This window comes from Centroberyx affinis, unplaced genomic scaffold (assembly GCF_046629955.1).
Source record: "Centroberyx affinis isolate AG114_WGS23_722 - 3 ecotype Tasmania unplaced genomic scaffold, CSIRO-AGI_Caff_v1 ptg003800l_1, whole genome shotgun sequence".
NCBI lineage: Eukaryota > Metazoa > Chordata > Actinopteri > Beryciformes > Berycidae > Centroberyx > Centroberyx affinis.
In genome coordinates this window covers 20,318-33,621 of record NW_027281666.1, presented here as the reverse complement: position 1 = coordinate 33,621, position 13,304 = coordinate 20,318, and the positions used below count along the sequence as shown (strand labels likewise).

The window sequence follows — 13,304 nt, the reverse complement described above, 5'->3', positions numbered from 1 at the left end:
TTAGATGATGAGGCAGATACTGTATTCTGTAAAAGTCTGTGTAGGAGTTTTGTGTGTCTCCTGCTTCCTGATCAGCAGTAGTGAAGCATCAAATGGAGCCTGTTTGTGTAGTGAGTGAAGTCATTCAAGGGTGAGCTAATCTAGAGTTATCTATTGGGACTGAGGTCAAAGGTTTGTCCTCTAGTGGTGACACGTGAAAAGACACAGGCCTGCTACAGGGAGAATCAATATCTGGCCTCAAAGGCTTCCAGATGAGACAGTCAAGGCCAGCTACAATGCCAGCAGTGCCAGCAAGATTTTTTTTGCCTTTTTATTTGATAGACACACAGCAGGGAGAGACAGGAAAGATTGAGAGAAAGAGAGAGAGAGAGAGAGCGAGAGAGAGGTCTGGCATGCGACAAAGGTCCATTCTGGATTCAAACTCAGGATGACATGCTCTGGGGAAAGTTATTTTAAAAGTCATTAGTTTCTTTGTTACATACCTTTTTAAAAAGTAGTGACATTACAAAGTTACTTGTTAGAGCATTTTTGTGTTACCCACTTCAAAACCATGCCACAGCATTGTTTTAAAACCCAGTGCGAGGCTACTGAAAGCCAATCCCATTTATATCAAGCGTACTTGGATTCTGTTTTGTCAATTAGCAGCATGCTGTCTGCACTGGATGCCAGGGGATTTTCACTGTTTTCTACTTTTTTATGTCCCGCTACCATGGTACATGGTGTGTGGGACATTACTTCATCATGGTGGCATCTATCTGTCTGTGTGCGGATACTTTCTTGTAAACACATTAACTCAAGAACAATACATGATAGAAACTTCATTCTTACACCACAGGTTCCCCCTATAGAGCAGATGACCTGATTACATTTTGGAGCACCTTGCTGCCTAAATTTGCATATTAATTAGGAAAAACAGATTTGATTAAAACTACTACAACTCCTTAATGCTTTAAGGTACAGAGTTCATATTAATACTCCCCATGTGTTATGTGAAGTATGATGATATAGACATATTTGCTAATTAATGCATTAATGAGGTTAATTAACCTCATTAACATAACTGGTTGTGTTTAATGATAGTGATTATGGCAGCTCAAGTGCCTCTTGTTTTATTTGTGCTGACAAAAATGAAGCAATATGAAAGAAAAATACAAGTAACAACATTCTAACTTTAACAAGTAACTAATAATGGATTACAAAGTACAAAGTAACACATCACCCCCAAACTCTGAGTGCCAGTCCACTGTCTTTTGTTTTTTATATGGAGGTCTAGTTCTCATTCACCGGGAACGAAAACCAGCGAGGTTCCAGTATTTTACTGCCCGTGCCTCGAAGAAGTGACTCATTTTCACATTCCAGAGGGAGTGCTTAGCAGGATGCTGAGAGAAGGGAAAAGCAACAAGAAGAATGAGAGCCCTCGACCGCAGGGCCAGGGGCAGTCGCAGCTTTGCCCACACATCTGGAGTTACATTCCAGGTTGTTTGAGTTTACAGTACAGCAGACAAGCCGAGTTGAAATTGATTAAGGTGTTTTTGCACCACCACCCACTGACTCACTTTCCCTCACTTGTCTTTTGTCCAGGCTCTGTTCACTCGCGCTGTGTGTTGCAGTTTACAGCTTTGAATGTTTGTTTTGTGGTTTGACCCGTTATGAAACATTTTTTGGCATATGGAAATGATTTATAGACAATCCCTGGCAAGTTGTTTGTTTCGACATACCGACTGGTTAAACAAGCACGTCCGGGCTAAATATAGGCCGAATGAAAGTCCACATGGATGCTTTCTTCAGCTTTTGCCCTTTCAGTAATTTTAAAACCCACATACATAATGTAAAATACAGGCCTGTCTGTATTATAAAATGATGTGATGTGTTTTTCCGTAAATTGAGTCAGGTTGGACTGAAGGGAAGCAGAGGAATGACGTGTAACAGTACAAATGTTCTGAACAAGATGAATGATACCGTTCTCTCTGTGCTGTCCATTCACATTCAAGGGAGGGATCGCGTTGTTCATGTGCTTGGTAATTCAAGTGTGTGTGTGTGTGTGTGTGTGCCTATACAGAGACCCTGGAGGGGGTATTGAGATGGCAGACTTCATCCGGGAAGAGACTCCGCCAGTGGACTGCAGTTCCAGGAACTCCTATACTGGGATGGAGTCTAACCACCAGGTAAGCAGAGGACTGCACTACCGGACACTCGCTACATATTTACCGTCTTTGTTTAGTTTCATGTCACTAGTTGTCTACATTAAATGTGAGGTCCTGTTATGTTTTGTCCTGCACCTAGTATGTCTGTTTGTGTAACTGTCTTGTAATATGTTAGCACCAATTAAGCAAGACGAATGTGTGATGTACCTCGCGAATTATAGCATGTCTTATTCTGATGCAGTACTTGTGTTCTGGGTGGGCTTTTTGATGGAAACCTCTAATTAAGTCCAAATTCTCAATCTTTTCTTTCAGTATTTGCATGCTATTGTGCAAACTAATCTCGAGGATAATTGAGGATAATAAATTGGATAACCAATTTATCTAGAGCATTATTCTGTGTATTATATCACTACTCGTGTTTCAGTGGCAAAGGAATTCCCCACTTCAGGATCAATAAACTACCACTACATATTTTTTAGGACCGTCTTTAATCTTTCCACAAATGAGTTTTGGGTCCTGAGTTCTGACACCTGTCCTACACCTCTCTTTTCCCTTTTTAGTGTAATGGTCAGTTCTATGTGCAGTACCCACTGTAACCCAGCACAGGAACAAACATACCATTAGCATGAACCTCATATCACAATGTATTGCATATGAAGTGGATTTAAAGTTTAAAGTCCTGTGGTTTTATCAAGGCTGGAGGAGAGGAAAGAAGTGTGTGTGTTTGTGTTTGGTGGTGTTTGTGTGTAGAGGGTCTTTTCATTAGGCATGATACTCACATAACTTGCTGTCAGCAGATATCTCCTTTAATATTCAACGTTATTTAGCTGTTTTATTCTGTGAGATATATTTAACCTCCGAATCCCCATGGGTGCAGTGTTCTGCGTCTTTGTACTGCGTGTCCTTGAGTCGCTAATCAGCCAGCATGTTCTGCTCAGCTGCTGTGTACCCACTAGGAAGAGAAGCCAAAACTTATCTCTATGATGACAGTGAAGAGGCGAAGGCTGTTTGTAATACACAAATAGTATTTTCTCTGGACGTGATCTCCCATAATGATCACACACCTCGTCAATTTGTCCTTTTTGAAGATTTTGTTCTTGAAAATCGCTTTTGAAAATGTGAACACCTGTTGAAGGATTGCACAAAGACATGAGATTTAAAAAAAAAACATGCCTTGACTTTTCTTTCCCTTGTGATTTTTAGGTTGCATCCACCCGTGGGGGAGCAACGACAGCCAAAGGTAACTATGACTACCTACTGACATGCCTTGTATACCTGAATCCACTTTCTCTGCCCGTGCAACTCTATCAATTTTAAAGTGAAAAGAATTGACAGCTCATTACAGTTCAGTTTTGATTTTACTATTCCTGTATTGCAAACTTCTCTGCAACCCTGTGGTGCGTTCATTTTGCGGGATCACCACATCCTTGTCCATGATAGCCCCAGCTGCCCAGGAGATGTGGTCTGACTCAGCGTTACTGTGACCTCCCCAGTCACACCAAGATGAGGCAGCTTTAGAAATAGTCAAGCACTGCTGCGTTTGAAAAAAAAAAAGCAATACACTGTAAGCCCCAGCATGGGAGCTATTCTCCAGGAGCTTTTTATTGAAAGACTGAGAAGAAGACAATAAATGAACTTGCAGTTTTGCTACGGGTCCATTGTGCTGAGTGTTAGAGCAAGGCGGCGGCATTGTCTGAATAATTCAGCGAGTCCGCTCGATGCCATTCTAATTAGCTGGCAGTTTCTGATGACGGGAAGTGGTCTGAAGTGGGACAAGAGCTCTGCTGGGGTTTAGCTTTTTAATCTCCTCCCCTTGAGGGTTTCCATCCACTCAGACTGTCCATCACACATTCCCAGGAAGTCATGACCACATTGAAAAAAGACTTTTGCAATATTTGAGAGATTTATTGCAGAGAGCACAATCCTAAACAGCTGCAGGTTTGCTCAAAGGTTAGCTTGAACAACCGTCAGGATATCACAGCAGTCCATTCAGGATCGCTCATTGGTCCACTGTATTTACTTTTACCACACATATAACTTTCACCACCTCTCAGAAGTAGCAATGTCTTTTTTATTTTTATTTTATTTTACTCTGTAGAAGCCAGTTATGTGTGGGTGTCCAGAGAAAGGGGGTGTGAATGTTTTAATAAGTGATGAAACTTGTCATCTCTTCATCACTCTCTTCCTATCTCTGCAGGAGATGTGGGGAAGACCTCAGATGACATCAGTTTGACTCTGGTTGAGAGCTGCAGCCATGATCACGGTAAAAACGCATGGCTTTCACTTGCAAACAAAAAGCCTTGTTACTCGAATGTGTTGTGAATAGCTCTGACATTTGTTTTCAACATCCCCTTTGATTCTTTCTTTCCATCCACACAGACTTGTTATCAGACCCAAAGATGTACTGCCTTGTTTCCAACGACTCCTTCGCCTCCATGCAGCCCTCCACCTCCTTGGGTCCCTCAGAGCTGAGCAGGGAGCCCGCCGACCTCTGTAGCTCTGCTGCTCATCACTTCAGCCAATCACACTCCTGTGACACAGAGGTGACCACTCATGCATCCATGCAATCTCAGACCTTTAGGAAGGAGCTCCGTTCTCGGGGCCTGCCTCGCACCTCCAGCTCTGCAGGTTCTGCTTTCCCTGACCCGTCTCTGCCAGACTTCGGTCTGTACCCTCCACCCAGGAGAGGTGGCCTTGATCCTGTGTGTGAGCTGGAGACTGCCAGGCCCCACAGGGCAGGGCTGTGTGACAGAGAGGGGGCTGAGCGGCTGTACCAGCAGGACCAGGCTGTGGCCTCGACCTCTGGAATGGAGTGCTACAGGCACCAGGAGTCACGCAGAATAGCCCGCTCAGCCTCCCGGGAGGCAGGGGAAGGTAGCTCAGGTCTGTACCAGGTGGAGGTGGGTGGTGGGGGGAAAGGGTCTGGTGGAGGAGGGAAGTCCCAGGGAGGGGAGCGCAGTGCTGACAGCCTGAGGAGCCTGAGCACTCGCAGTAGCGGCTCCACTGAGAGCTACTGCAGTGGCACAGACAGAGACACCAACAGTACTGTCAGCAGCTTCCACAGCGAACAGACCAGCTCTACACACGTGGAGAGCTTGCTCTCGCTTTCAGGGGACGAGCGTACACGGGACAGGGGAGATGCTGCCTCTGTGCCTGCTGACGGCAGGACTTCTAGCCTCGGCAGCGTTAGCTCTCGAGGTCTCAGCATCCTACCTTCCAGGGAGGCCAATAAGAACCCTCATGCCAACGAGCTGACTGCCAAACAACCTGCCGACACACCGTCCTCTGCAGCCCAAGAAATGGCGGAGCCTTGCAGCTGCCAGGATGAGCCCGGCACCAGGACGAGTGCTGACGGCTCAACTGGCGTAGCTGCTAGGGAGCAGGAGACGGAGAAAGACGACGTGCGACCAAAGTCAGCCATCCTTGTCCAGAGGACTTCTTCCTCGTCGGCAGGGCGCAGCGGACGCCGGCGGACTGGCAAGAAACGGGCGAGCAGCTTTGATGCCAGTCGTCACCGGGACTATGTGTCGTTGCGTGGTATGGCCAAGCCTCGCAGCGCCGTGTTCGCCGGGGGTGGAGAGGAGGACTCGAGCGACCAGAGTGAACTCAGTTGCGCCTCCAGTCTCCACTCCACCCACCACCTCAGCACAGACAGTTCCTCTAGCACCACTTCCCACTCCTGCCACTCACCTGAGGGCCGCTACCGGGCCCTGAAAGCCAAGCACACCGCAGCCAACGCAGCCTCCTCCTCCTCCGCAGTGAAAGGTGCGGCGGGAGCTGAGGGAGGGGGCCGGGCCGGAGGGAAGCGCCGCACCTCCCGCCGCACTCCCAGCACAGGCAGTGCCAAAACACACGCCAGAGTATTGAGTTTGGACAGTGGCACGGCTGCCTGCCTTAATGACCCCAACCGCCTGGGAGCCCCAGCCGGGCCTCGGCCCCTCACCACCTCCAAGTCGGACCTGGAAGCCAAAGAGGGGGAGGTTCTGGATGCGGCGTCCCTGCTGGGCCGGGCCTCCCAGCTGGAGTCGGTGACCCGCTCCAGAAACAGTCTGCCCAACCAGGCAGCCTTCACTGAGCCTCAGGATGCCACTGCTGGCTCCCTGCGGGGTACGTACCACACACAAGGCTCTGACATACACACTGCATTCTGTCTGGTTTACCAATGTTTGATGACAAGGAAAGCCCACATTTTATCTTGTCAACATAGGGACTTTAAAGGTCATGGGGAGAAATTAAATGTGTAACATTGTAGTTAACTTCTTTCCAAAGGTACAGGTACACTGATCACTCCAGTTGATTTGACATATGCTGATATGTATTTTGTGGATTGTAGGCAAAAATGTTAACCGTACTGATATGGTTCCAGATAGATTATAGGCAATACTATTATGCTAATGTCTGTTGGTTTGTCATGTTTGCTTGTGTTGCAGGTTAGCATTGTTTAGGCCTAGGTGGCGTATAGTGCATGTGATTTCAGAGTGGTGGTTCCTTCACTGCCTGCCTTGATATAGATGGCATACTTTTATTGGAAGCCCCTTAGTCACCATACTGTACATCATGCCTGCTTCACTGGATGGCTGGGTTCTGACATATTAGCAGGAGCATGGTGACACAGATTTGGGCCTGGTTTGGGTGTAGCCCAGACCTTAGGCTCGCTCCATTGTTGCCTTTGTGCGTGTGCCTGCATAAGAGATGTTGTCTGCCTTGCTCATTTGGTGTAACCATGGTGAGTTTCCATGGAGTGACAGTCCTTACCCAAGCACAGTGTTCCCTGTGTTGATCACTATTAGCATGATGGGACAGTGTGTGCTTTGTGCTGAGGTTAGACAAACAGCAGCTCTCTGATTAGTGTCATCCACTAGTGAGTCTAATAGGCATTCCTTCCCTCCACATTCTTATAAGTTGCAGGCTAATATCTTGTATTTTCACTGGGTTGCTGTCTTTGGCTTCTGTGTATTGCGGACATATTTTCAAGGGTCTTGGTGTTGATTGTTTCTTGGCTCCCTAGAGTGTACACCTCTTGAGATATATTGGAGGTGGCGTGTGCCTGGACTTGCCTTCCAGGGTTTGCAGCAAAAGATTCAGATTTGCATTTGATGAGTGTTTTGATTCTTGGTTGGTTCAGCAGGGAAGTAGCCATCTGACCCCCACTGTCTTGATTTGTATTAAACTGGCTACAAGCCAGCTGCGCCACACAATCAATTCCATATTGGTGCATTCAGTGGCATTAAAAACTAGCTGACGTAGCAGCTATTGGTTGAAGCTGTCAATGGTGGTTATTAAGAGGGAATTTGTTGGACTAGGGTGATGCTGATAAATGTGCCATTCCTGAAGTCACTCCAGTCTCATATCAGTTGCGTTGAGGAGTTCATTTCCAAAATGTTATATACCAATATCATCTTTGGAAAAAGAAACATTTCCTGAAGTTAATCATTTATTATCTACAGTAGAGATCCAGTCTGTTAAAGAACCAAGGGCTTGGTTACCTACTATCATTAAAACCAATACCATAATTCGTTTTTAATGCTGTACCGTCACTCATTTTGTAAGAGATGTCACTTTTTTCAAATGGTTGATCTAATTTTGGAATAAAACTCTTCTGTAGTAGACTGAAGTTCAGGGAGTGGAAGTTAGGACTGTTGTCACTTTGTTTTTTAAATCTAGCTTGTGTTAACCCACCATATTGTGTGGAAATATCGCCTCCTACTGATGTCCCAGTAAAGCTCAGTCATGTTGCTCTCAAAGAAGCGAAAGGCAGCCACGCTGACTGGCCAATCATGTCTCTCGCCACGACAGCCCCAGGGAGCGAGGAGACGGTCATATTTCGGCGCGAGCGTAGCACGTTTCGTCGACAGGCGGTGCGGCGGCGGCACAACGCGGGGAGTAACCCCACGCCCCCCACCTCCCTCATCGGATCTCCTCTCAGGTACGCCGTGCATGGAGCAGGGAGTCGGACTGGGGTTTCTGTAAGGTTCTGGTTGTGTTGTCTGGTATGAGCATGTTACCAGGCACCACCCTTTTCCATCCCACATCAACAGTCACTTTACCATTCCAACTTCTGACACTAATGTCACCAATCTTCTGCTTTGCATGCCGGGACACTGCATGACATCTTCTATCATAGCATGAGTGTCTCCACTCTGCATTTGATGCCTTCCCTCCTCCTTTTCTTAAGGCTTTTCACTCTGTTCATCCCGTTATCTCACCATCTAATCTTTTAAATTCCCATTTTGAGCACGGATCACAGAATAGAGTCCTCACAAACCCATAGACACGAGGCTGCGAGGTCTAATCTTCTTGGCTGGCATACCGTCACCTCTCAGAAGTGCACATGGTTCGTTCAATAATACAAAGCGTTCTCCTGTATCACATTACCTTGCCCTTCTCAGAGACCTCTCGGAGGGGAGCGATGTCGATGATATTGATCATTGTAAAAATCTAAGCTTTAAGTCAACTGCTTCTCCCCAAGAGGAGTGCTGTGTTTTTGTTGTTTTTAATGCCGAGTGTCCCTGGCTGCCCATTAACAGGAGAGGCCAGCCTTTTACACTATATTTTTAATTTTTACATGAGCTCAAAGCAAGTTTATAGAGGTGTGATGTTTCAGGACTTTTCCATGTGTTTTTTTAAATTTTAGTTTTAGTTTTTACATAAATTCCCATTTATTTCTAATGGGCATTTTCCTGGCTTTTTCTTGTTTTTGCTCTCGCCTCGCTATACCGTTTATAAATGTCTGGTTGGGCGTGTCTCTACGATCCTCATCGGCCCATTTACTATCCCTATATCTGGGATCTAACCTTGAAGGCCTAAGTCATCCATGGACATAAGCCAAAGGAGTTGTGTTCTAATCCTTGCTGTCCAAGATGACAGTGACCTGGCATGATTGATTGCTGCCTTGCAGAATACTTCAAATGAATCGTCACTCCTGAGGCTGTGGCCTGTTTAGAGAGACACATTACGTGGTATTTTAAGTGCTGTTACATTCTTAAAAGAACAAAAAAATGCATTAAGCAGAATTTTCATGTTCCACTGGTCTTATGCTGTGGATGGACACTGGATGGACACATTTGGTTCCTGTGAGGTCCGTATACCTCCTCCATTTTTGTTTTAAAACTGTCAACAGCTATTCACCTCTAGCCAAGCCTCTACTTTTCTCTGCATCCCCCCTGCAAGGTCACATTTCCAAATGCTGAGCCTCAAAAAATGTTAAGCAAGGAAAACAAGCGTGCAGCCTGCCAGGGGTCAATAAACTTGCAAAATGCAAAACCGTTCCCCCTTCTACTCATCCCTCCACCTTCTGCCAAACCTCTCCCATCTCTTAACTCCAAATGTTTGCATGACCTTCTCAGGGAAAAACTGAAGACTAAACCTGCCTCAACTCTGTTTACCCACCTTTTGCTTTGTCAGACAGTTTTATGATTTCTCGTTAAAGTCATAACAAGAATGGAGACCACACGGTTAAGTATGATCAACCGCTGTTTTAAATTATCAAAACAAACTATAAACTTAAACCTTAAAGCGGAAGGGATTTGTATATCCGTATGTCATTGACAAAAAGCAGTGTTTTTTTGTATTAAATTAGTGGTTCATTGTATGTTTCTGTCTGGTTTCCATTCTTGACAAGCAGTCATAACACCCACCTTTTTCAAGCTGACAAATCCTTATGATTTAAAATCATAGTATTCATGGTAATGCAGACTATCAGACTGTAGGTTATATAAAAATAAGAAATAAAAAACAAAAACTGCAGTACTATTCAGAAAATCTAATTGTATCTGTATTGGTGGCTGTTCGGCGGTAGACTGGAGGTCATTACCCACATTTTCATGTATCACTACATTACTGCTTCGCCCCTGCCCATCTGACAGCTATGGTCTTATATCCCTGGCAAATCCTCCTAATTCACTCATCCACCAGTGGTGTAATTTATCAGCTTCATGGTGAATTATCTTCCTCTGAAATTCGAGTTGACTTCCGTTAGTTTCATCCCCTATGTGTGGAAAACCTTTTACTTGCAGCTTCTCTGATCATGTTCCCCTGTCCACACTGCTATATAATACTCCATTCTATCTTAGCACTAACTTAGGTTCCTCTGCAAGTGTACTTTTCCCTCTTCATTTTTTGCATAGTCTGTCTCCATGTTTTCCACGAGGGAAAACATGCACATCACCATGCTTTACTCCTAGGAGTATTCCTGGTATCAGCCGAACTCCCAGGTTTTAATCATCGAAAAGATGAAGAGCAAAGTTCCACGCACACCAAGTCACTTCTGCACCTGTGGGACTTTCTTGTATATCTTTTGGATGCCTCTGAAACCCTTCCTCAAACACCTCATATAGAGGCTTTGCAGTTGCATGACAAATATCCAAGCAAACATGGCTGGCACCATAATGGAAGTCCAATTGCTCTGTGTGAAAATAATGGCTAAATATGTAACAACCGGGCAAGAAAAAGAGAGATACCTGAATAAAATTGGTAGGTTTTAAGTTGAGTAACATTTTAAGTAAAAGTGAATAGTCTGATAAGGTACATTTGTTTCCAAATTTAGGTTACTATAACACCGTAAACTGTCCTGTCTTTAGCTCTAGCCTCTACTCCAAATCACTACAAGTTGTAGTTTGCGAAGAACAGTTGGTTTTTGGCTTTGATAGCTCAATAACTAGCCAGCAGGCTAATTTAGCAAAGCAACCAATGTTCATGTTCATGTTAACATGCAACTACTAGCCACTAACTACTAGTAACTCTAGCTTCTACTAGATACATTAGCTAGTGTGCAAATCAGATATGTTTACAATGATATGATTTGCTAGCTAACAAGCTGATATTATCTAAACTCTCAAATATTCTCAAATATTGATTGCCGAAATTATGAAATCCTAGTCAAAAAGAGAAATTACACAGAAATTAACCATCATGTTGTTTCAGTTCCGTTAACATGGCCAGTTCGTAAATTTAGAAAGTCAGCTGTTCACAGCCATTGTTGCGAAAGAGCTGAGGACCTCCACTATGGCCGCCAGCGTATGTGTTACATCACCTGAAAGCCCTCTATTGTGAAATTACCTCTGTCTCGTGTTTCCTCCCCCTGTGATGATGTTGTATACCAATCCCCCCCTCCTCCTTCTCATTTCCTCCCCTTCTCCCCTCTCCCCCAACAGTCTTCAGGAGGCTCTCAGCCAGGCCTCCCAGCCTTCTACTTCCCAGGTGAAAAGTCAGCCATCCAGAACCCCATCCCAGGTGACCGTGCTGAGCGCGAGCGCCTCCCTGCTGGCCAGGAACGGAAGCGCGCACCTGGAGGGTTCTCAGGACAAGGCCTCGACCGTTGGCGCTACCAGCCTGCAGGATGACTTCGGTAGGGAGGCATGAAGAGAGCAGAGATGTTAGGGCGAAAGATGGGATGAGAGGGAAAGGGAAGAGTGTTGGATTGGCAGTTTGTGGGGAAGTCGGTGCATGTGACAGATGTGAATGTCATGAAATCATATGACTCCTATTTTTGGCTTTATTGTACTATTTTTGTATGTTTTGGGAGTGACAGTTGCTACAGTGGCTTTGATGGTTTGGAATTGCTTCGACAGAACTGGTCACAAATATGACTGTTGCAATCAGTCATAGCAGCGTGCAATTATCCACGGTCGGCGGACTGTCGCAATCAGTCAAAGCCGTGTGCAATTATTCACGCTCCATTTATCTATGTCTGTGATATTGTGTCTGCAGCCAATACTTGACCTCGATTGGATGTGCGTGCTCCCCTTCGGTCACGGCATAGGGCATTCCTTCTCCCCATGCTGAAGACAGTGTTTTGCAGATTGCTGTTGATAAAACTAACATACATGTTTAAGATGTCAATGAACATAATATTTGTGTGTAAATAGAGGCTTTGTTAGTCAAGAGTTGTTTTACGCCCTTCTTACGAACCAATGGTAAATGGATTACCACTCCTACTCATAACTCACTGGAGCAGATTGTCGTTGTCGTGAGAAAGCTGACTATGTGAATGTGCTTGTCTGCACTTGTGATTTCAGGATGTTGATGATGTTTTTCTTTATCTGCATGTGATTTTACTGCTTTGACAATTGCTAGGTTTTCATGCACACCAATACATTGATCTCAGTGTGATTATGTGAATACTGTGAGTGAGATGTGGGTCAAGTGAACACCTGATTCCTGAACTATGTCACCTCAATTAAGGTTACATTCATAATATTAAACCTGTGATATGTGAGGCACTGTGTAGTAAGCTCTGTGGACTAATGTGATGATACATGCCTTATTGGAACATTATTTGGACATACTTCAAGTAAGCCTCTCCATCTGTGGTTTCACGAGTTGGTTATTAAGCATTATAGCTACTGTATTTATATCTGGCCTTCATACCTTGAGGCTCATCACTGGATAAATTGCAATAAAGTTCCACTGACACAACAGAAATACAGTGGGAGCATCGTGACAGGCAGGAAATGACTGACGTTGCTTGTAGCCTCTAGGGGAGGAGGCTCATTCACTCAATAATCCAATTATCCAAGATAAACATGGCAATATTAACAAAGCCTTCTGTTTCTCTGCATGTAAACATCTATCTTAATCAAATTATTCCAACAATCAAAGTCAGGATGGTAGATTGCTGTGTGCATATAAACACAGCCTATGTTTGTCGCTCTGTGCTTGTGGTTTCAGAGGACTGACCATGCTTGTCTCTCTCTGCTTGGGTTTTCAGGAAAGCTCACTCCCTCCTTGTACGAGGCAGGCGGTTGTGACATGTCCTTGGTCAATTTTGAACCTGCAACCAGACGAGCCTCCAATAACATATGGTTAGTGTCAAACAGCTAGTATAATCTTTATTTGTTCAGAGGGCTTTCAGATGACGTAACACACCCTCTGGCAGCCGTATTGGAGGAGGAAACAGTGGCTGTGAACAGCTGAATGTGTTTATAAACATACAACTTGGCTGTCTGAAAGAATTGAATAGACATGGTTGTTAATTTCTGTGCTGTTTTTGACTTGGAACATTTCATTACTGATACATCTGGTTAATTTTGTGTTTAGATAGTGTCAGCTAGATGGCAAGCTAGCCATAGTATCTGGCCAGCTAACTATCACTGTCTTGTAAACACATCGAATGAGTAGAAGATAGCATTAGTAGTGGCTAGTAGTTGCATATTAACATTA

The 13,304-nt window shown here is 44.7% G+C and overlaps 1 protein-coding gene across 1 annotated transcript in view; it reads left to right on the top strand.

Moving 5' to 3' along the window:
- pcnx1 (pecanex 1) overlaps window positions 1–13,304 on the top strand; it is a 34,831-nt gene that overhangs the window by 1,987 nt on the left and 19,540 nt on the right. The window contains exons 3-9 of the mRNA XM_071541154.1: window positions 2,060–2,165; window positions 3,348–3,384; window positions 4,342–4,407; window positions 4,524–6,251; window positions 7,947–8,070; window positions 11,297–11,490; window positions 12,853–12,946. Coding sequence (XP_071397255.1) covers window positions 2,060–2,165; window positions 3,348–3,384; window positions 4,342–4,407; window positions 4,524–6,251; window positions 7,947–8,070; window positions 11,297–11,490; window positions 12,853–12,946 — 2,349 coding nt within the window. The remainder of the gene's footprint in view (window positions 1–2,059; window positions 2,166–3,347; window positions 3,385–4,341; window positions 4,408–4,523; window positions 6,252–7,946; window positions 8,071–11,296; window positions 11,491–12,852; window positions 12,947–13,304) is intronic.